The 24,555-nt window shown below is 43.2% G+C and overlaps 2 protein-coding genes across 2 annotated transcripts in view; one reads left to right on the plus strand and one right to left on the minus strand.

Moving 5' to 3' along the window:
- The window catches only part of LYPD1 (LY6/PLAUR domain containing 1), a 50,281-nt gene extending 38,204 nt beyond the window's left edge, over positions 1–12,077 (plus strand). The window contains exon 3 of the mRNA XM_068544005.1: positions 11,763–12,077. Coding sequence (XP_068400106.1) covers positions 11,763–11,998 — 236 coding nt within the window. The 3' untranslated portion in view covers positions 11,999–12,077. The remainder of the gene's footprint in view (positions 1–11,762) is intronic.
- GPR39 (G protein-coupled receptor 39) overlaps positions 12,006–24,555 on the minus strand; it is a 237,483-nt gene continuing 224,933 nt past the window's right edge. Inside the window, exon 2 of the mRNA XM_068544003.1 lies at positions 12,006–12,993. Coding sequence (XP_068400104.1) covers positions 12,485–12,993 — 509 coding nt within the window. The 3' untranslated portion in view covers positions 12,006–12,484. The remainder of the gene's footprint in view (positions 12,994–24,555) is intronic.

A 24,555-nucleotide genomic window follows, 5' to 3' on the forward strand; every position in this document is an offset into this window, starting at 1 on the left:
CCAGTTTTCTTCTTGCAGTTGATTTCTGGTTTCATACCATTGTAGGCAGAAAAGATGCTTGATATGACTACAGTATTATAAAATTTGCTAAGACTTATTTTGTGGCCTAACAAATGATCTATCCTGGAGAATGTTCCATGTGCACTTGAGAAAAATGTTTATTCTGGTGCTTTTGGATGGGATGTTTTGTATATATTTGTTAAGTCCACCTGGTCTAATGTGTCATTTATGGCCCATGTTCCCTTATTGATTTTCTGTCTGAATGATCTATCCATTGATGTAAGTGGGTTATTAAAGTCCCCTACCACTATTGTATTGCTGTCTATTTTTCCCCTTAGGTCTATTAATATTTGCTGTTTATATTTAGGTGCTTCTGTGTTGGGTGCATAAATATTTACAAATGTTATATCTTCTTGTTTGATGTTTTAATCATTATGTAATGCCCTTCATTGTCTCTTAGTACAGTATTTTGTCTGATGTAAGTATCAGTAGCCCAGCTTTCTTTTGGTTTCTATTTGCATGGACTATCTCTTTCCATCCCTTCACTTTCAGTCTGTGTGTGTCCTTGTGTCTGAAGTTCATCTCTGTAGGCAGCATATGGATGGGTCTTGTTTTTTTCATCCATTGAGCCACTCTATGTCTTTTGATTGAGAATTTAGTCCATTTACATTTAAAGGAATTATTGATAGGTATGAAGTTATTGGCATTTTGTTAATTGTTTCTGGATGTTTAGAAGTTCCTCTGTATCTTTCTTATTTTATTACTCTTTTCTTTTGTAATTTGATGGTTTTTTTTTTACTGGTATGCTTAGATTTCTTTCTCATTACCTTTTGTGTACCTACTTATATAGGTTTTTGCTTTGTGATTACCATGAGTCTTACATATAAGAACTTATATTTACAACAGTGTATTCTGAGTTGATAACAAGTTTGAATGCATCCTAAAGTACTACGTTTCTACCCTCCCCCTCCACATTTTATGTTTTTGATGTCACATTTTACATTTTTTTTTTGTTTTTTAATTTTTATTTTATATTGGAGTACAGTTGATTAACAATTTTGGGTTAGTTTCAGGTGTACAGCAAAGTGATTCAGTTATACATATACATATGTCTATTCTTTTTCAAATTCTTTTCCCAGTTAGGTCATTACAGAATATTAAACAGAGTTCCCTGTGCTATACAGTAGGTCCTTGTCGGTTATCTATTTTAAATATAGTAGTGTGTATATGTCAATCCCAAACTCTCAATGTATTCCCCCCACCTTTCCCCTTTGGTAACCATAAGTTTGATTTCTAAGCCTGTGAGTCTGTTTCTCTATTGTAAATAAGTTCATTTGTATCATATTTTTTTAGATTTCACACATAAGCAATATCATATGATATTTGCCTTTGTCTGACTTACTTCACTTAGTATGATAATCTCTAGCTCCATCCCATGTTGCTGCAAATGGCATTATTTCATTCTGTTTTATGGCTGAGTAATATTCCATTGCATATATGTACCACATCATCTTTATCCATTCATCTGTTGATGGACATTTAGGTTCTTCTATGTCTTGGCTGTTGTAAACAGCGCTGCGATGAACACTGGGGTACATGTATCCTTTTGAAACATGGTTTTCTCCAGACACATGCCCAGGAGTGGGACTACTGGATCATATGGTAGTTCTATTTTTAGTTTTTTAAGGAACTTCCATACTGTTGTCCATAGTGGCTGTACGAATTTACATTCCCAGCAGCCGTGTAGGAGGATCCCCTTTTCTCCACACCCTCTCCAGCATTTATTTATTTATTTATTTATTTATTTAAAACTTATTTATTTATTTATGGCTGTGTTCGGTCTTCGTTTCTGTGCGAGGGCTTTCTCTAGTTGCGGCAAGTGGGGGCCACTCTTCATCGCCGTGTGCGGGCCTCTCACTATCGCGGCCTCTCTTGTTGCAGAGCACAGGCTCCAGGCGCGCAGGCTCAGCAGTTGTGGCTCACGGGCCCAGCTGCTCCGTGGCATGTGGGATCCTCCCAGACCAGGGCTCAAACCCGTGTCCCCTGCATTGGCAGGCGGACTCCCAACCACTGCACCACCAGGGAAGCCCTCCAGCATTTATTGTTTGTAGACTTTTTGATAATGGCCATTCTGACTGGTGTGAGGTGATATCTCATTGTAGTTTTGATATGCATTTCTGTAATAATTAAAGATGTTGAGCATCTTTTCACATGCCTCTTGGCCATCTGTATGTCTTCTTTGGAGAAATGTCTATTTAGGTCTTCTGCCAATTTTTTGATTGGGTTGTTTGTTTTTTGATATTGAGCTACAGGAGCTGTTCTAGATTTTGGAGATTAATCCCTTGTCAGTCACATCGTTTGCAAATATTTTCTCCCATTCTGTGGGTTGTCTTTTCATTTTGTTTATGGTTTCCTCTGCTGTGCAAAAGCTTTTGAGTTTAAATAGGTCCTTTTTGTTTCTATTTCCGTTACTCTAGAAGACAGATCAAAAAAGACAGTGCTGCGATTTATGTCAGTGTTCGCCTATGTTTTTCCTCTAAAGAGTTTTATAGAATCAGGTCTTACACTTAGGTCTTTAATCCATTTTGAGTTTATTTTTGTGTATGGTGTTAAATAATGTTCTAATTTCATTCTTTTACATTCAGCTGTCCAGTTTTCCCAGTACCATTTATTGAAGAGACTGTCTCTTCTCCATTGTATAGTCTTGCCTGCTTTGTCATAGATTAATTGACTATAGGTGTGTAGGTTTATTTCTGGGCTTTCTATCCTGTTCCATTGATCTATATTTCTGTTTTTGTGACAGATCCATACTGTTTTGATGACTGTAGCTTTGTAGTATAGTGTAGTATAGTCTGAAGACAGGGAGTCTGATTACTCCAGCTCTGTTTTTCTTTCTCAGGATTGCTTTGGCTATTTGGGGTGTTTTTGTCTCCATACAAATTTAAAAATTTTTTTGTTCTAATTCTGTGAAAAACGCCATTGGTAATTTGATAGGGATTGTATCGAATCTGTAGATTGCCTTGGGTAGTATAGTCATTTTCACAATATTGATTCTTCCAATCCAAGAACATGGTATATATCTTTCCATCTGTTTGTGTCATCTTCGATTTCTTTCATCAGTGTCTTATAGTTTTCTGCATACAGGTCTTTTGCCTCATTAGGTAGGTTTATTCCTAGTTTTTCTTTTTGATGCGATGCTCAGTGGGATTGTTTCTTTAATTTCTCTTTCTGATCTTTCGTTTTTAGTGTATAGAAATGCAACAGATTTCTGTGCATTAATTTTGTATCCTGCAACTTTACCAATTTCACCAATGACCTCTAGTAGTGTTCTGGTAGCATCTTTAGGGTTTTTCTATGTATAGTCATGTCATCTGCAAACAGTGACAGTTTTACTTCTTCTTTTCCAATTTGGATTCCCTTTATTTCTTTTACTTCTCTGATAGCCGTGGCTAGGACTTCCAAAACTATGTTGAATAAAAAGTGGCAAGAATGGACATCCTTGTCTTGTTCCCGATCTTAGAAGAAATGCTTTCAGCTTTTCACTGTTGAGTATGATGTTAGCTGTAGGTTTGTCATACATGGCCTTTATTATGTTCAGGTAGGTTCCCTCTATGCCCACTTTCTGGAGAGTTTTTATCATAAATGGGTGTTGAATTTTGTTAAAAGATTTTTCTGCATCTATTGAGATGATCATATGGCTTTTATTCTTCAATATGTTGACGTGATGTACAACACTGATTGATTTGCAGATATTGAAAAATCCTTGCATCCCTGGGTTAAATCCTATTTGATTATGGTGTATGACCCTTTTCATGTGTTGTTGGATTCAGTTCGCTAGTATTTTGTTGAGGATTTTTGGGTCTATGTTCATCAGTGATATTGGCCTGTAATTTTCTTTTTTTGTGGTATCTTTGTCTGGTTTTGGTATCAGGGTGACGGTGGCCTCATAGAATGAATTTGGGAGTGTTCCTTCCTCTGCAATTTTTCGGAAGAGTTTCAGAAAACTAGGTATTAACTCTTCTCTAAATGTTTGATAGAATTCGCCTGTGAAGCCGTCTGGTCTTGAACTCTTGTTTTTGGGGAGTTTTTAAATCACAGTTTCAATTTCAGTACTTGTGATTGGTCTGTTCACCTTTTTTTATTTCTTTTTGGTTCAGTCTTGGGAGATTGTACCTTTCTAAGAATGTGTCCACTTCTTCTAGGTTCTTATTTTATCGGCATATATTTGCTTGTAGTAGTCTCTTATGATCCTTTTTATTTCTGTGGTGTCTGTCATAACTTCTCCTTGTTCACTTCTAATATTATTGATCTGAGCCCTCCTTTTTTCTTGATGAGTCTGGCTAAAGATTTATCTGTTTTGTTTATCTTTTTAAAGAATCAGCCTTTAGTTTCATTGATTTTTTTTCTATTGTTTTCTTCGACTCTGTTTCATTTATCTCTGCTCTAATCTTTATGATTTCTTTCCTTCTGCTAAATTTGGGTTTTGTTTGTTGTTCTTTCTCTAGTTACTTTAGGTGTAATTTTAGGTTGTTTATTTTCAATTTTTCTTGTTTTCTGAAGTAAGACTGTATTCCTATAAACTTCCCTCTTAGGACTGCTTTAACTGTGTCCCATAGGTTTTGGATCATCATCCTTTCGTTTTCATTTGTCTCTAGGTATTTTCTTATTTCATCTTTGATTTCTTCAGTGATCCACTGGTTGTTTAGTAGCATATTATTTAGCCTCCACGTTATTGTGTTTTTTACATTTTTTTTTTTTCTTGTAGTTGATTTCTAATCTCACAGTGTTGTGGTCAGAAAAGATGCTTGATATGATTTCAATTTTCTTCAATTTACCAAGGCTCGTTTTGTAGCCCAGCATGTGATCAATCCTGGAGAATGTTCCATGTGCACTTGAAAAGAATACATATTCTGCTGCTTTTGGATGGAATACTCTATAAATGTCACATAAGTCCATCTGCTCTAATGTGTCAGTTAAGGCCTGTGTTTCCTTTTTGATTTTCTGTCTGGATGATTTGTCCATTGGTGTAAGTGGGGTGTGAAAGTCCCCCACTATTATTGTGTTACTGTTGATTTCTTCTCTTATGGCTGTATTTGCCTTATATATTGAGATGCTCCCATGTTGGGTTCATATATATTTACAATTGTTATATCTTCTTCCTAGATTGATCCCTTGATCATCAAGTAGTATCTTTCTTTGTCTCTTATAACATTCTTTATTTTAAAGTCTATTTTGTCTGATAGAAGTATTGCTACTCCAGCTTTCCTTTGATTTCCATTTGCATGGAGTGACTTTTTCCATCCCCTCACTTTCAGTCTTTATGTGTCCCTAGATCTGAAGTGGGTCTCTTGTAGACAGCATATATATGGGTCTTGTTTTTGTATCTATTCAGCCAGTCTATGTCTTTTGGTTGGAGCATTTAATCCATTTACATTTAAGATAATTATTGATATGTGTGTTTTTATCACCATTTTGTTAATTGGTTTGGATTTGTTTTGTAGGGCTTTTTTCTTCCCTTCCTCTTTTGTTCTCTTCCCTCGTGATTTGATGACTATCTTTAGCGTTGTGTTTGGATTTCTTTTGCTTTGTTGTTTGTGTATCTATTGTAGATTATTGGTTTGTGGTTACCATGAGGTTTTGATATAGCAATCTATATATATATATATATACAAGATTGTTTTAAATTGCTGGTCTTTTAACTTCAAATGCATTTCCAATATCCTGCATCTGTACTCTCCTTTTCTCATGACTGCTGGTTTTGATATCATATTTGTGTGTGGATGATTTCCTAACTTTACTGTATGTTTGCCTTTACTGATGAGCTTTTCCATTCATAATTTTCTTGTTTCTAGTCATGGCCTTTTTCTTTTCCACCTAGAGAAGTTCCTTTAGCGTTTGTTGCAAAGCCGGTCTGGTGGTGCTGAATTCTCTTAGCTTTTGCTTGTCTGTAAAGCTTTTGATTTCTCTGCCTTGCTGGGTAGAATATTCTTGGTTGTAGGTTCTTCCCTTTCACCACTTTAAATATATCATGCCATTCCCTCTGGCCTACAGAGTTTCTGCTGAAAAATCAGCTGATAACCTTAAGAGAATTCCCTTGGACGTTATTTGTTGCTTTTCCCTTCTTGCTTTTAATATTTTTTCTTTGTCTTTGATTTTTGCCAATTTGATTACTATGTGTCTAGGTGTGTTCCTCCTTGGGTTTATCCTGCCTGGGACTCTCTGCACTTCCTGGACTTGGGTAACTGTTTCCTTTCCCATGTTAGGGAAGTTTTCAGCTATTGTCTCTTCTCTATTTTCTCAGGTCCTTTCTCTCTCTGTTCTCCTTCTTGGACCCCTATAATGCGAATGTTGGTGCATTTAACGTTGTACCAGTGGTGTTTTAGACTGTCCTAATTTTTTTTTCATTCTTTTTCTTTATTCTGTTCCACAGCAGTGATTTCTACCATTCCATCTTCCGGCTCACTTATCTATTCTCTGCCTCCATTATTCTGCTATTCCTTCTAGTTTATTTTTTATTTCAGTTATTGTATCGTATTGTTCCTATTTGTTCTTTAATTCTTCTAGGTCTTTGTTAAACATTTCTTGTATCTTCTCAATCTGTGCCTCCATTCTTTTTCCGAGATCTTGGATCATCTTTACTATCATTACTCTGAGTTCTTTCTCAGATTCCCTATCTCCACTTCACTTAGTTGTTCTTCTGGGGTTTTTATCTTGTTCCTTCATCTGGGACATACTCCTCTGCCGCCTCATTTTGCCTAACTCTCTGTGATTGCGGTTTCTATTCCACAGGCTGCAGGGTTGTAGTTCTTCTTGCTTCTGCTGTCTGCCCCCTCGTGGATGAGGCTGGTCTAACAGGCTTGTGTAGGCTTTCTGGTGGGAGGGACTGGTTCCTGCCCACTGGTGGGTGGAGCTGGTCTTGTGCCTCTGGTGGACAGGGCCATGTAAGGGATTTGTTTAGCGGGCAGCTATGTGCTCAGGAAGACTTTAAGCAGCCTGCCTGCTGATGGGTGGGGCTGTGTTCCTGCCCTGTTGGTTGTTTGGCCTGAGGTGTCCGAGCACTGGAGCCTACAGGCTGTTGGGTGGGACCACGTCTTGGTGAGAACATGGCGGCCTCCAGGAGGGCTCATGACACTGAGTACTCCCCAGAACTACCGCTCCCAGGGTCTTTATCCCCACAGTGAGCCACAGCTGCCCCCTACCTCTGCTGGAGACTCTCCAATACCAGCAGGTTGCTCTGGCCCAGGATGTTATGAGGTCACTGCTTTTTATCCTGGGCAGTGGTGTGCACGAGACCTTGTGTGTGCCCTCCGAGAGTGGAGTTTCTGTTTCCCCTAGTACTGTGGAATTCCTGCAATAAGATCCCACTGGCCTTCAAAGCCAGATTCTCTGGGCGCTCCTCATCCCATTGCCAGACCGCCAGGCTGGGAAGCATGACTTGGGGTCAGAACTTTCACTCCTGTGGGAGAACTTCTGCGATATAATTATTTTCTAGTTTGTGGGTCACCCACCCGGCGGGTATGGGGTTTGCTTTTATTGCAGTTGTGCTCCTCCTACCATCTTGTTGTGGCTTCTTCTTTGTCTTTGGGCATAGGATATCTTTGTTGGTAGGTTCCAGCATTTTTCTGTCAATGGTTGTTCATCAGTTAGTTGTGATTTTGGTGTTTTCATAAGAAGAGGTGAGCTCATGTCCTTCTACTCTGCTATCTTGCGTCCACTCATATTTTACTTTTATCTTGTGTATCCCTTAACTAATTATTGTAGTTAGTTGTTTTTACTACTCTTGTTTTTCAACCTTCATACAAGCTTTATAAGTGATTAATCCACTACACTCACTATACATTTACTTTTACTAGTGAGATTTATACTTTCATATGTTTTGTTACTAATTAACACCTTTTCTTTTCAACTTAAATGAGCTGCTTTAACATTTCTTATAAGGTTGGTTTAGTGGTGATGAACTCCTTTAGCTTTGGCTTGTCTGGAAAACTTTATCTCCTTTAATTCTGAATTATAACTTTGCTGGATAGAATATTCTTGTTTGGAAGTTGTTTTTTTTTTTTCTTTCAGCACTTTGAATACAGGCATACCTCAGAGATACTGGGGTTTGGTTCCAGACAACCACAATAAAGGAAATATTGCAACAAAGCAAGTCATACAAGTTTCTTGGTTTCCCCATGCATATAGAAGTTATGTTTATACTGTAATTTAGTGTGTGCAGATAGCGTTATGTCTTTTTAAAATGTACATATCTTAAGTAAAAAATACAAAGCAAAAACAATTAGAATAGTAACATCAATTATCACTGATCACCATGAGAAATATAATAATGAAAAAGTCTGAAATATTGTGAGAATTACCAAAACATGACACAGAGACATGAAGTGGGCAAATGCTTTTGGAAAAATGGTGCTGATAGACTTGCTAAACTCAGGTTGCCACAAGCCTTCAGTGTGTAATAAACATAGTATCTGTGAAGGACAATAAAACAAAAAGCAGTAAAATGAGGTATGCCTGTATATCGTGCAACTCCCTTCTGGCCTGCACAGTTTTTCATGAAAAATCTGCTGCTCATCTTATGGGGGTTCCCTTCGAAGTAACAGGTTGTTCCTCTATTGCCATTTTTAATATTCTCTCCTTGTCTTATATTTTCACATGTTAATTATTATGTGTCTTGATGTATGTTTCTTTTGGTTCCCCTTATTTGGAACTCTCTGGGCTTCCTGAATCTGGATGTCTGTTTCCTTCCCCAGGTTAGGGAGGTTTTCAGCCATTATTTCTTCAAATAAGTTTTCTACCCCTTTTGCTCTTCTCCCTCTGTGACTCCTATAATGTGAATATTAATCCACTTGATGAGTCCCTTAAGCTATCTTCCCTTTTTATTTTCCATTCCTTTTTGTTTTCTCTGCTCTCTGATTGGGTCAGTTCCTCTGCCCTGTCTTTGACTTCATTGATCCTTTCTTCTGCTTCATCTAGTCTGCTCTTGAACCCCTCTAGTGCATTTCTAGTTCAATAATTGTATACTTCAGCTCTGTGACTTCTGTTTGGTTCTTTCTTATATTTTCTCTCTCTCTGTTGAAGTTCTCACTGTGTTCATCCATTCTTCTCCCAAGTTCAATGAGCATGTTTAAGACTACTACTTTGAACTCTTTCTTGTAAATTACTTATCTGTTTCATTAACATTTTCTTCTCAAGTTTTATCTTATTTATTTGTTTGGACCATATTCATCTTTTTCTCCTTTTTGATGACTTGTTTTGCTTTCTGTGCATTAGATGAAACAGCCACCTCTCCCGGTCTTGAAGTGCTGGCCTAGTGTAGGAGATGTACCTTGTCATTCAACTGCACCCCAGCTTTTGGTTATCTCTTCAACCTTTCCAATTGTCTAAGCAGTCTATTTTATTTCTAATAGGTCCCTGTAGCTGAGTGTGTGCTGAGATCAGTTAGTGCCCCAAAGAAGAGGATCTCAGCACCTAGATTCAGGCTGATTGGAAGGCAGACCCTCTGGCAGCAACTTTTAAAGATGCAAATATATACAGTCCTGCAGGGCTACAAGCGTAGGCCCCACTGGCCATCAGAGCCAAGTGATCTGGAGATGTCCCCTGGGCAGCAGTCACAAAATTGCGTTATTTATCTAACTAACTTACCTCATCACTGACTCTCAGTCCTACAAAGTTAGACTTAAAAATATATCCCCAGCCATGTCACTAAGTGAAAATGCAAATAGGATATACATGTATACAGCATATAGGATGTTATGTTATGCTATCAGGACATATGCACAGACCTCTTCTCCATGGACACATATGTAAATACATAGAAATAGGCCTGGAAGGAGGCATCCCAAATTGATAAGAGTGCTTACCTCTGAGGAGGATGTAGCATTGGAAGGAGAGAGGTCAAGGAGCGTTTTCGCCTGATCTGTCTGAACGTTTTTACAGTAAAAGATGTATTCAGTACATATTTTTTAATTTTTAAAATTTATTTGAAGGAAAAAAGTTTACTGACGTTGAACTGACAACTGACAGTTAGTGGCTTTTAACATTTAAGAATAAAAAGACAGTGAACCTTAATTTTCTAAAATGGGCAATGGTTAGAAAATGTAGAGACTCTGGGAACTCTGTAGCATGTTCCTTAGAAATTAAACAGTGCTCCTCATTCCCCCTACACATCCTCTGTCCATGGGATTTCTCTTACCAGACCAGCTACCTTCCAGGTTTTTCTAACAGAGTTACAAAATCAATCCTTACAAACATGCAGTTATAGAAATGACATAAAATTGCATGTTTAATATAAATCTAAAGTATTTCTTTGCCTCCCACTTGGGAGTTTTAGGCACTTCAGTTTTTTTTTCCACCGTTTCTCTAGCATCCAAAGTAGCAATTCTCAAGGGGGAGGATGGGGGCCCAAATGGAAGTAATGCTTGCAAACACACATGCCTGCAGGGAGTCAGAGGGGAGGGAGCCCTGGCTACTGGTGAATGTGTTGTGTCCCTCAGACACACAGGGCAGCACATGGGCTACAGGCATCACTTTTGAGGTTCAGCTTTAGTAGGACATTGTATGTCCAAAAAGAAAAGTAGTTCATTGATACAACACGGCCTCTCTCTCTCACACACACACACCAAAAGCTATTTTCAAAGTAGTCTTCCCCCCCCTGCAAAATACAAAACCATTTTGTGGTTCACTTGGCTGGCTGCTTTGCTACATAGTACTACAGATTTGACAGCATGGGACCAGAATACTTGGTTCAAATCACAGGTGCTCTACTTTCTAGAAGTGTGACTTTGGGCAAGTTACTAAATCTCTCTTGCCCTTAGGATCCCCATCTGCAAAATGGGGATGATGTTGGGGCCCTCTCTTGTAGGGTTGTTGCAGGTAGTAAATGAGCTAGGAGCCATCTGAAGAGTGCCTGGCATTCAAGAAAGTATTTAATAAGCTTAGCTATTACTTGAATAAACTTCCAGCTTTATAGAGTCAAATGATTACCCAAGACACCCTAATTTGATGATTATGCTGCAATTTGGACCTGACACACGAGCTCCTTAAGATGGGCCCTCCAGTCTTATTGGGAAAACCCTTTATGTGCCCACACAGTATGTGTTAATAAGTGCTGGCTGTGTGGTGCTGACCTGGCAAATGGCCGTATGTTCTAAGGGCAAAACTTCCCTTGGAACAAGGCAGTGTTCGGTACACTGTCAGTCAGTCAGCCAGGCCCCCCCCCCCGCCTCCCTTTACTGAACCCACACAGGGCTCTTTGGTAGTGATCTGATTTATTCTCTTTGGAGTTTGGTTTTTACTGAGAGAGAGAATTCCAGGATTTCATAAACACATAGTTCAGAGCCATCTCTCTGTGGTCGCTTATAAAGTAATAACAGAGATAAGATCTTGAAGTGCAGCCTGTCATCCTCTCTGGCATGAGACAGTGTGAACCAAAAAAGTACATAAAAAGAAGTTCTGTCTAGTACACACAGTTTAAACAAAAAACATGAACTTTGATCGTAAAAGCTCTTTATTCACTGGTACTGGCATCTCAGAAGCAAGTGAAATGATGCCTGCCTTCTCCACTGCACATGTCATGTATTTTGCGGGTGGGGGGGGTGGGGGGTGCTCAACGAAACAACCTGGAGCAGCTCCCTGGCCACACCACGTTTCTGGGCTGTAGGAGGAGTGAGAACGTGCTCTCCGTGGGGCTGTGGGCTCGGAGGGCTGCCGTCTTGGGGCCGGCGCAGGCTGGTTACCCGCGCTCCTTCGGGTCTGTGTTGCAGGCATCCTGTACCGCAAGTCGTGCGCGTCGTCGGCGGCCTGCCTCATCGCCTCGGCCGGGTACCAATCTTTCTGCTCCCCGGGGAGACTGAACTCCGTGTGCATCAGCTGCTGCAACACCCCTCTGTGCAACGGGCCCCGGCCCAAGAAAAGGAGCAGTTCTGCCCCAGCCCTTCGGCCGGGACTCCCCAGCACCATCCTGCTCCTCAAATTAGGCCTTTTCTTGGCGCACTGCTGAAGCTGAAGGAGATACCAGCCCCTCCTGCATTGTTCTTCTGGCTCGCCTCCCCCCCCCCAGCCCCCCTGAGATTTTTTTTCTGGGTGTCCTTTTATTCCAGGTCGCGAGGGGAATCCGTGCTCTCTTTCTTTCAGTTCCTTTGCAAATAATGAAAGAGCTCAGTGTCAAAACGAAACTTTGTGAGCTCTGGATACATTCAGTTTGACTGAATTTTCCGCGTGTCCTTAATGGAAGGAAGGAGGAGGAATGGATACAGGTGGGCCAGAGTTGAGGCCAGGTTGGCAGCAGCATTAGCCCTTACGTAAGTAAGTAAGTGACACTTTTAAGTGGCCATCTGTTTTTTTCCCAGGCCCCTGTCGTCTTCCACTCCTGTCCCTGATGATGGGGGCACAGTCTGTTGTCACTGCTGCATGAAGGTAACCGTCGCTTTCGCGTGGGGAGGGCCCGTTGGCGCTCCAGCTTTCCTTCCTTCCTTGACTGACACAGTCACACTTCATGCTCCTGGAAACCATTTTCGGTGGCAGGGTTGGCAGGTGTCACCTCTGAGTTGGGATCCGGTGACTCACGACTCACCTGCTGAGGCTTAGAGTCGGGCTTGGCCTCGCTCTGAAGAGTGCTTAAGAAAACCTTGTCAGTTCTCCTTGCAGAGGCATTGGGCCGGGAAGCCAGGAAGATGAGGGGGCGGCGCGCTAAGCGGGCGCTATCCACGGTGGAGGCCACGTGGGCGCGCAGCCGCTTCTCCTGGTTGGCGTGCGGCAGCGTCAGCCGGCAGCGCAGCACCTGCCCGAACACGCTGCGGAACTGCTGCGAGGACACGTTGTACAGCAGCGGGTTGACGACCGAGCTCAGGTAGAAGAAGGTGTCCGAGAAGGGGAGCAGGGTCATGTACGCCTGGAAGTAGGACTTGGTCCAGTAGTGCTTGGGTTTGGCCGCAGCCATGATCCTCCGAACCTGGTTAGGCATCCAGCAGACGGCCAACGTCACAACGATCAGCCCTGAGCGGACAGCAGATGGGGGAGAGAGAGGGGAAAAAAAAAAAAAAAATCATAAGCCCAACAACAAAAAAAGATGATACCCATAAAATATTGAGCCCCTCAGTTCTGTGCTTACTGGCCAGGAAATGGTACCAAATTTTCAAGCTGGGCTTGCTTGCTTGATGGCTTTTTTTGCCACTAGCAAAAAAAAGAATTTAACACTGTTTCAAGGCCAGGGGCGTTGACTGTGTTAAAGACCATTAAATGCTTTAGACAATGTATTTATACCTGTTGATGCCTGTTAATTTAAAAAGATGTTTTGTGTATCCAGAAAGCATTTTATGTAGTCCATAAATCTGGTTTTGGCCTTTAAGGAATAGATGGATACAGTATAGCCACATCAGATGAAACAATATCTCTACTTTAAAGAATGTTTGTCTAGAGACAACCCAATGATTATTTTCAAGACAACAGGGCAGTGGCAGCCCTTTGGTAACAAAGAAGTATATTTAGTGACACTAATTTTGCATTCAATTTCAGGGGAGGCAAAATCAGGAGTAGCCTGTCACTGAGTGTGTGTTTGGGACATATATTTAGTAGGCGTGCACACCTGTAATTATAACACTTGCATCTGCAGCAGCACTTCTGTTTCTTTAGAGATGGTTTTTAGATGTGTCATATATCTGAGCCTCATGGGGGGAAAAAAGATAATTGTCCAAAAACCATGGAAAATATAAAAGTTTGAGTTCAGCTAGTAACTCACTAGCTCACTGCCTTTGTGGCACTAAGCTGTACTGTCAGCGCCCAGCAAAGATCAGGCTCTTAAAACGATACCCCTTAGTGGTCCCCCAGAGGATCAAACGTTGACTGCATGGACAGATGTCTGTCTGCACGCCCACGTATTTGCATTCTGAATCGCGCAATCATTGCTCTTTCTACAACCTCTGACAGAGAACAAGATGCTATACGTACACCATAGACAACTGATAATCACAAGTGTCATGAGTATTTATCCACAGTGACCAAAAGAGTAAATAAGAAAAGGAAGATCAGGGAGCTGCAGAGCATTTGCTGTCTTCTCTTGGGGAGCCAAGACACCAGAATGTAAGTTTCTATGTGGACAGCTGATATCTTAGAGCTGTGTTTGTTTTGGATTTTCAGCAATTCTTCCTCCCTCTCCTAAATTTACATAATACTTTAAGAAGAAAAATTCATTCACATTTTCAAACCCTCTGATTCTCTAGGAAGCCACAGGTAAGTGATTGTTGGCAACAACCCCTCCTGCCTCTGATCAGTGGTAAATATTTCATTAATAAATGCTCCAGGAAAAACAGCCACGTTTATCCATCCAGGGTCGGCCCTCCCGCACACACTCGCCTAAGCATGCCTTGCCTGGCGTGGCAGAGGGGCCCTAGTTATGTTCTCTGGCACTGAAATCACTCAGTTCTCCCAACAACAAATCCTCCAAAAATCCCAGCTGTCGGCAAAGAAGACCCGTGAAACCTGTTCCCCTGTTAAGTTTCCAAACAGGTTTGACAGGTTTCTCGGGTCAAACCTCAGCCCACACTTGAAATACAAACCAATTTGCTTATTTCTTTCCTTTGCTACCCTCAGAACACTCAGTAAATCTAAAAGTAAAACAGGCAAAGTAACATATTGATCTGATGAAAGGCGAAAAAAAAAAAAATCACCTTAAGAGTACAGGCTGAAGCACCTAGTTACAGCTGCCAGGTGGGAACAAAAATCAACATAGTTCTGATTGATTACCAAAAAAAAAAAAAAAAAAAACCTGCATAGGAAAATCGGGGACTGTAAGAGGCACGCCACCACTGCTATTCCAAGTGTGTTCTTAAGTTATTTCTTTGTTTTTTAATCTCATGTAGCTCTGGCTGAGAGGTTCATCTTATTAATTGTGAAGGACTCAGGTAACTCACCTAGCGAAACAACATATCGTCACAGAGTTTTCTATCTTTTTCTCTTCCTTGCCACTGAATTTCAGAGAACAAGTAATAACCATCTTCATTTAAGGACTTATTTCTTAGAATGTGGAAACAGCACAGGGTTTTAGATGTGTGCCATGCTACACTGTGGGAGGTTGTGCTTGCAGGTGCAAGAATCTAGAAAGGCAACGAGAACCACCTAGTACTTACCATGGTTGAACATAGCACAGCTTCTAAAGCCAACGGAAGAAAGGCAAGGAGAAAGAAAAGGCAGCCTTGTGGGGGGGGGGGTGGGCAAAAGGAGAGAAGTTACACGATTTTTCTTCTCCTGTCCTGTTCTCTTGATCTCTTGTTTACATGACCCTTATTCTCCCATTACCTACACCCCTTTTGCCTGGAGTCAATCGTCCTTTGATCGACCATCCCATCAAAAGAAGCAGAGTTCCATAAAAGGCAAGACCCAGCATCCCCGGGAGGAGGCATCCAGACAAGGGCAGATGAAGGATTGTGGCTGGTTTATAGTTTTAGCCAGGATAGAATTCTTGCTCTGAACAGTTGAAGTAAATAAGTAGGAGGTACCTTAGTCTGAACAAGTAAGAAGATGGGGAACCAGACGAGAGATTTTTTTCAGTGATGAGAAAAAGAAGGGATAGGTTAGCCTTCTGGGTGTAGAAGTAAATAGATAGATAGATAGACATGAAAGAAAATACAAATTTGGGGAAGAAACGAAACAAGGAACTGAGTTGAAATGGTCAGGGATTAAAAGATGAGGCACTGGACAGGTCCTGAGATTAAGAAAGAACCATGCCGATTGCTTATTGCGTTTTCTCTATGTTAGTTCAGTGATAAGTGCTCTCTGCTAATTTCCCATGCATTTCTGACAACAACCTGCTGAGATCAAAACTGTTATTATCAGATCAAAACTGTTATTATCTTAATTTTCTAGATGAGGAAGTTGAGTCTCAGAGGTTAGTTACCCAAGGGCTAGCTATAGCCAAGACACATGCTTGCTGGACTCCAAAATCCACAAGCTATATATATATTTTTTTCTCCAAGACAATATTGTCTCTCACATTTTCTATTTGAAAAATAAAACACAAGCAAGAAAGTAAACATGAGCCATAATCCCACCATACATCATAGGTATTAGACAGCACTGTCCACTAGAAATACAAGCCACATATGTAATTTTAAAATCTCAACCACATTCAAAAAGTAAGAGGTGAAATCAATTTTAATGATTTTAATCCAGTATGCCCCAGATATCATCATTTCACACACAGTTTCAACGTGCAACGAATCAAAATATTCATGCAATGTTTTACATTTTCTTACTAAGTCTTTGAAACCCAGTGTGGCTTTTACGCTTACAGCACATTTCAGTTGGGACCAGCCCCCTCTGGCTAGTGGCTATGCCACAGGTTAAAGTAATCCTTCATAGACGCTGCCCAAAGCAGCAAGGCTCCTTATTTCCTTCTCCTCCCATTCCCCACTTTCCAGCCACATACCCAGAGAGTCCTGCCAAACCAAAGAAACCCTCACAGAATCACCCACCTAGCCTGTATTTATCCTCCTAAGATTCTGACGATGCAACCAAGGTTGAATCTGGATCGTATTTCCGAATACACATTCTCCGCTATAGTGTAGACCAAGTCTATCCAGTCTTTTCACAGAAAGCCTTCCCTATAAGGGACTACAAATTATTTAAAGCATAAATAATTCTGAAAACACACAATTTTATTTTGCATTCCTCATTCTAAGCCTTGCCTAGTCATTCTGGAATAACACAGATTGTGCCAAATACCTGCCAGGGCTGCTAGAATATACTTCCCCATCTCAACTGGAGGTGGGGAAAATAGCTAGGACCTTTGCTCTTGTGCTTTGAAAGATGATTCTGTGCTAGGAAAATGGAGCATTGGCCACCCAGGTACAGTCAATGGTCAGCGTGAGGTGTGTGCCCATGGACAATGAAACAGAGGTTATAGCCTTGGTGGTGTCAGAAGAGGAGTCAAACTAGCCCCCTTATAAAATTGTCATTTTATAATAACAAGTGAATTGCTCATTTTTACATTTTGAAAACAAAGCTCATTATTTTAGATGCCACATTGCTGAGAATAAACACCATGTCCAACAGTGACTTTTTATTCTGGCTGTTCACAACTGGTTCAGCTCCAGTCCCAGCTACGCTGTAGCTGAGACAAAGCTTTAAAGTTTTATTCACGCCTTAATAGAGCATATTAAAGATTTGACTAAATTTACGTAGGGCTGCAATCAATTTGGACTTGTATATTACATTTGGAAAAAATCTATAATGCTTCTTCGGTCTGTGTGGTGTAATCTGTAGCCCGCAGGTAAATGACTTCGGTGTGAACTTGAATGAAGATCAGTGAACTGAACTCAGTCATGTAAAGCAGGTAAACTGTCTTAAGTGAAACTGTTGTTGATAGAGCTGTATTGTACTGCCGACAGCTGCGCACTCTGGGTTAAGAAATACCTTCATATCTTGCCTGTTTTTCCACATAAAGTGCTTCCATTTTTCCTCCTTGATCACTGCACTAAAATGACAAGAGCCATTAGGCAGTGACACAGATTTATTCTCAGCAGAGTACTGTTTAAAAAACAGAAGTAATGCAGGTGTCCAACAGCGTCCTGCACTGAAGCCTGCCATTTCAACAGCATTCAAGTCAGCCTGCTTGGTTTAGTCTTCAGCAGTGCATTAAGCTATGCCGCCTGGGATGTGGCGGCGTCATACATCCGACCTCGTGCTCTGTTTTTCTCCCCTCCAATCTTTAAAGTGAAGGTAACTAGTTGTGAGTCCCCCAGAAATGACTCACACTCATCAGAAAACGGGACAGCAGGAAGAGAACTCCCTTGTCCTACAAGTGACAGAACTGAGGCTAAGTGATTTGCTCAAGATCTCACAGGTCACGGTGGCAGGACCACTGCTCAGAACACTGGATTCCACCCGAAATTGACCAAAAAGCCCTTCATTATTTTTAAACGTACGTAGTGGGATGGTTTTTGTCTTCCACTTTTTTGGCTCAAGTGCTAACCATTCACAGCATGGAATTCAATGAGAGGCCAGGTCCATCTCAGACCCCAGCTCAAGTCAGCACAACACCTCGAGACACTGGATTCCGTTTTAGAACCAGGTCCCTCAAGAACAGGCACGTGACAAAGCTCTGGAGCACGCATATTCCCCCAGAGGAAGCTGAAGTTCACCCAAAGGAGCTGAAGAATGTTTGTTTGGAAAACAAAATATGATTCCAGGTCATGACCTGATGAGCAGCAAGTCTTAAGGACACCCTTTATCCACCCAATCTGTCCATCCATCCATTCGCCTATCTGTATCTGTCTATCGGTCCATCCATCTGCCCATCCATCTACCTTACGTAAGCACCTGCTACAAAAGGATATTTCGCTCGTCCTAAGCGGAAAAGATCTGGATATTTGATCCTTCCTCAAGTGAAGTTATTTTGTTTGCTTTTAAAGAAATCACAAAGATTTACTTTTCCACCTGTTGGAGTCCCGTTTCACTGAATCACTGAAGCCCTGGGGGATGTTGAGAATGATTCAGGATTTCAGTGGTTAGCAGAGCTCTCCGTCTCTTCCTGCCCCACTATTCCAATTTCTCTCTAACCCCAACCACGGTGAGCAGGAGTTAGAGCCCCTGCCCAAGGCACTGATGATAAAAAGCTGAGAAGGATGAGGCAGCCACAGCCTGGTGACTTTCTGCAAAGGGCCACGACAGCAATCTGGACAGAACAAGACGGCAGCAATGAGCAGGGCTGGCTGACCTTCCCGCAGGTGGGAACACTCAGAAAATTAAAGGAGGGTTAAAGGAGGGGGACTTCCCTGGCGGTCCAGTGGTTAAGACTTCGCCTTCTAATGCAGCGGGTGCGGGTTCGATCCCTGGTCGGGGAGCTAAGACCCCCACATGCCTCGGGGCCAAAAAACCGAAACAAAACAGAAGCAATATTGTAACAAACAAATTCAATAAAGACTTTACAAATGGTCCACATCAAAAAAAAAAAAAATCTTAAAAAAAAAAAAAAATTAAAGGAGAGTAAGAGTTAGTTCGCCTGGAAAACGGCAGCCAGGCCAAGACACAGCACCAACAGGGGATGGAGGAATGCAAGGGCCGCTCCTTTCTGAGAGCTGCAAGGCTCAGTGTGGCCAGAACAAAGGGCTGGGTGGACCTGGTGGGAATGGAGGCCAGCGAGGGAGCACTGCATCAGTTTGTGGGCAATACATTAACTTGCATACGTATAGCAGTGTGCAGAACACCTGCTTGTCAACTGACGTTTAAAATCACAGTTGCCAGTGGAAAGTAAACATATGGTTGGGTTGAATGAAGAGCCAAGAAGAGACAAATACATCCAATAAAAGGTTTTAGCGCTTTCTTGAGTTCTGTCGTTGTGTTTGCCAGTCTGCTCTTGCCAGCCAGCTGAGACACTGACTCACTCCCTGACTTCGACCCGAGGAGCCCAGATCAGCGCAAACCTTGGTTTAGTCTCTAACCCCTAAGACAGCGGTTCTCAAAGTGGGGGTTCCCAGAACAGCAGCATCAGTACTACCTGGGAACTTGTGAGAAATGCACAACCCAGACCCACTGAATCAGAGGCTTGCAGGTGGGACCCCTGGGGTTATAACAAGGCCACGGGTTGGTGCTGATACTCAAATTTGAGAACCCCTGGTCTAAGAGAAGCACAGACTGAGGTGGAGCCTGGCTCAGTGGGCATTGGTGTGGCCCCATCACCCCGCCACACCCTGTCAGTCACAGGCTTGCCTTTGAAGCATCACATTCGAATGAGTGTAATACTGCTCTGACAGTAACTTTGAAACTCCTCCCACTGGTTCCTCATTCCTGAGGGCAGCCCTACCTCTCTTCTCCTCTCCCTCTCTTTCTGTCTCCCCTTCCTTCCCCTTTCCTCTCCCTGCCCCCCTCTCCTTTCCTTTTCCCCCTCTTTCTTTACATGTTTCTCCCGTAAGGAAAGCAATGGCGTCTCTCCTTTCTCTACACTGTTTCTTTCCCCCGTTCTCCCCTCCATTTTTTCCCAAGGTCACCATAACCAAGCCATATCCAGTCTTGCTTTTGTTGCCAGCACACACCGCTTCCCTTTTTTTTCTTGGATGGCTTTGAGACCATGGCTGGATCAGCCGCAGGCACATTCCTTAATGGCTAACAGGTGGCTTCCTAGAAGGATGGCCACCACTCATTGCTAAGTTTGCCAATGGAAGGTGAGGGGCTTTGGAAGCAGCACAGATGTGTTGCGAGAACACAGGCGATGGCTGTGCACTGGACATTCTCCCCCCTCCTCCCCCCTCGCTGAGAGCCACTCCATGTCCTATGTCCTCTGACCCTGCCAGGGCTTGCCTGGACGCCTTGTGGTCACTTTTTCCATAACCCCATCAGCTTAGAGACCTTCATTTAAAACTCTGATCTGCCACCTTGTTCTCTTTCCTATTGAGAAATATTCTTTGGGAGAAGCTAGAAGAGCTGTTGGGATTTGGTTTTCAGAGAAGGGTGCAGGTCACAGCTTTAAAATGATGTAAAGGCCACAGATGGCTGCTTCTGTCCATGAAGACAGATGGTTTGATGTCCCATCCCTGCCCCAGCTATTCGATGGAGCCCAGGAAAGGAGGGTCCCCCCAGTGTGGCTCCATCCACCAGAGACCCAGATTCCAGATGGCCTGCAATTTGCTAAGCATGACATCCATCCCATTCTGCTCTATAAACTTCAGTACAAGAAGAAAAAGTATACATCACTACAACAATATATATATTTCTAAAACAAGCCCTCCTGTCTGGGAGCTGTAGGACACCCCCTTGCACTCAAAGTAAGCAGCATTTAGGGTCGTCATTGTGGCTTAGCGCCTCTGTTCCTTTTCCTTTATGAATGCATGGTCAAGGATCAACTGAAAACTGTTAAATAAATATTTTTCTATGTGGATCTCAACCGTATGTACCTGTGTGGCTTTCTCTACAGTCTGTTCTGAATCAGCTGATAGTGATGTCCCTGTGTCTGGGGTAGCTACAAAAGCCTGTAGCTATTTCTCAGCAGACAAGTGAAGCCGAATGCTTCTTCCCGAGTAAGGCACAGCCCAGGTGTGGGTGGTGGTAATGGGGGCTATGGTGCCCTCCAAGCCTGCGGGGGAAGCGACAGACCGTGTGATGACAGGGCCATCCTCTCCAGGGATCAACTCACGCCACCCCCCGGTGATGGCCGTGCCACTTATAAACACTGCTTCATGGCTGAAAGCCTGCAGTTTCTAAGAGAATTTAGCTCCCTGCAAATGGTAGAGAATTAAAACCCCAGAATGCAAGCACTGGAAAAAAAAACAAAAAACCCTCAGAGATGAGTGTACCGGTGGGCCAGCAGAAGCCTCAGAGAAGCGGGCAGAGGTGCCCAAACTCACACAGCCCAGGAGTCCAAACATAGGGCCTCCCAGTCTTACGGTGTTTGCACTGGTCACGAGCTCCCCCCGGAGCCCAACGAAACCAAGCAGCTCTTGGATGAAGCAGGGCTCAGCCAAGCCCACGCAGCAGAGGCAACACGGGCATTTCAGGAGCGCAGAGAGGCGCCAACGTGCCTGTGGGCCCCGGTTCCCGCTCGAGGCCCCTCTGTGTCGCGGGACCGGGACCCTGGGAGAACCAGCCCTGGGTGCTTGCGACTTAGGCAGCCCAGGCCCAGGTGGGGCAAGCAGCTGTCCCATCTGTTCTTTCTGGCCTCCAGGCCCCCGCACATGCTGACCACTCTGCCTGGACCACATCTTCTTCGTCCTCTGCTCTCCTTCTCTCTCCCTTCCTCTCTCCTCCTCTCACGCCACTGCCATGCTTGGTCCAGATCTTATTCTACAAGTGTCCGCAAAGTGTCACTGCCTCTAGGAAGCCTTCCTTGTCTCCACAAGGCTCTATCAGGTTCCCTGCTATGAGATCACCAGCACCTTTACCTCCTGCCCCTGTCATTGTAACACCATAGTGTAAACTAGACCATAAACTCCATGAGGTCAGGATGTTCCATCTTCACTGTCATATCCTCAGCACATAACAGAACATCTTTACATAGCAATTGCTCAATAAACATCTGCAGGAGGGAGAAGGGGTGTTGGAGGTCAGGTGAGGGGCTGGATATCCGGAGAGCATTTCACATACATTCACCTCATGTATACAGGATCCATTTGAAGCCAGCTTCCCCCTCCAGAGGGGCCAGTACACTGAGCCTACTGACACAGGACCCAGTGCCTGGATTATTACCATCCCCATCCTGAGGAAAAGAGGAGGAGAGAGTGGGACTTGAAAGAAGGAATCACCTTTCATTCAAGCAAGGCCAGAAGCCCCAGGCCCAAGAAGGAGGTCCAGACAGGGGTGAGGAGTCTTGGGTCTGACAAACGCCTTCAGACGCCAGCAGCTTTAGTCTCCCAGTCCGTGCACTACTATCCCAGCCCTGTATTCGCTGAGCTATAAACCCGTTTCTTCTCCTGTTTCTCTCCAAGATGGCCTCACGGGGTACAGAGTATAGGTGAGTGTCAACGGGTGAAATAGGATATAGAAAAGCCACAGTTACCAAAGACACATGTTGGAGGACATTCACTTGCCCCAAAATACTTCAGGGACCCCCTAAATCATGGTCCCCCATGAAGATGCTACAAGTCTATCAGAGAGCTGCAACCCCAAAACCCAAAGCATAAGGGTTGGGGTCTGAACCAAAGGGGGGAACTCATAGAGAAATGAAGAGAAATCACCTAGAAAAGCAACTGGTAAAGGTGGCGGGAGACTATTTCTCTGTTATATACTACGTGGCCTCAGGAGAATGAACTCTTGCAGTTATGACCCTAAATCCACCTGGAACAACTTGGTTGTAGAGGGAGAGGGTTTGGGGAGAGCAGAACATGAAGATGTTTAACTTCCCAGATTAACTCCCTTCCCACTCTATGCCTATCATAACTTTTCCAGTGACATATATCCTAGCACCAGCACCTTTGTCTCCCCCTGACCTAGGCAACTCTGCCCACCATGGATGGGATGCTCAGACTTTAAAGCTCAGGCTTCTTATATGCAAAAACAGAGATTACAACAGCTGCTGGGATGATTAGATGAGAGAATGGACATAAAGTGCTAAGTACAATGCCTGGTACCAGATAAGGGCTTATTGTTAGTTATGACTATCAGCACCTCTCTGATCATCTCCCATCTCCACCGCCATGACCATGACCTCCACCTGCACCACCATTACCATCTCTGCCACCACTTCCACCATCATCACCAGCTCCACCACCATTACCATCTCTGGCACCATGTATACCATCATCACCAGCTCCATCTCCCCTTCCACCACCATTAGCACCACCACCACCTTACCACCAACATTCTCACTGCCACCAGGATAGCTCCCAGAGGTCAGAAATCCAGAAGGCTGGCTAGAACCACAAGATGTCAGATACCTTCCAATCCTCAACTCACAGAAAAGGCCCAGAAAAATTCTGTGACTTTACTAGGGTTTTCCTGCTAGTCAGTAGCAGAGGACCAAGACTTAGATCTCCTCATTTCCAGGCCAAACTTCTTTCCACCACCTGGAAACGGGGCTCCCGCCACTCTGCCCTGAAGCCCTGACTCATTTATCCCTCCTTCAACACACACATACAGGTCTTGGGGGTTCAAGGAGCTAGAGAAGCAAGGAGTGGAGACTGTAATAAAGAAGGAAATGGACAGAAGGTAGCATTGTAAGAAGAAGGAAAAATTCCACATTCCAGGAAGATGGGAACCCTGAAGCCCTCCCCAACCTCCTGTCCTTTCAGAATTCCTCTCCAGGAAGAATGACAAGGGGCAGGGAGGTTCCATAACTGTCTGTCACCCGGTTAATTGGGCTAAGAAGGAATGATCCCCATCCTCTCTTCTTTGCTCCACCCTCTCCTCCGCTCTCAGCGCACATCCACACCCACACCCAGTGCCCACAGCACGTTTGCACATGTCCCAGCACAGGTGCAGACTGAGCTATGGTACTAACCGCTGGGATCTGGAGTCACACAGACCTGGGTTTGAATCTCAGCCCTGCTATTTACCAGCTTTGTGACCACGGACTTATATCTCTGTGATGTGGATAACATAATAGTATCTACTTCAAGGAATTATTGTAAGAAACGCTGAAGGAGATACATGCATACAAAGCACAGAGCATAGCAACGGTCAATGAATGGCCACTCATACTACTTACTATACAATCCAATCAGCTGCCCAGGGTGGAGGTAATACCAGCTAAAGTTAATGTAGTGCGTGTTATTTCAGACACTCTTCTATGCACTTAACGTGCACTCGCTTATTTAAACCGTACAAAAAGCCCCTACAGAATTTCACTGCTATTACACAGATAAGAAAGTTGACGTATGAATAGGTTAAATGACCTGCCTAAACTCACACAGCTGATGAGGGCAAGGCCAGAACTTAGACCCAGGCGGCCTGGCCCAGGGTCCACGGTGTTGAACACGCTGCCCCAGCAGCCTGCCTTCAGCTGGAGAGTCCTTCGGGAGGATCGAAGATCAAATGCTTTCTGAATCCCAAATTCAAATTAGGGTATTCCAATGCAAATTTCTTCTTTTTAGGTGTCATGGTAAAAAAAACAATATCTCAACTGTCAAGAAATAA

The sequence above is a fragment of the Eschrichtius robustus genome, chromosome 5, assembly GCF_028021215.1.
Source record: "Eschrichtius robustus isolate mEscRob2 chromosome 5, mEscRob2.pri, whole genome shotgun sequence".
NCBI lineage: Eukaryota > Metazoa > Chordata > Mammalia > Artiodactyla > Eschrichtiidae > Eschrichtius > Eschrichtius robustus.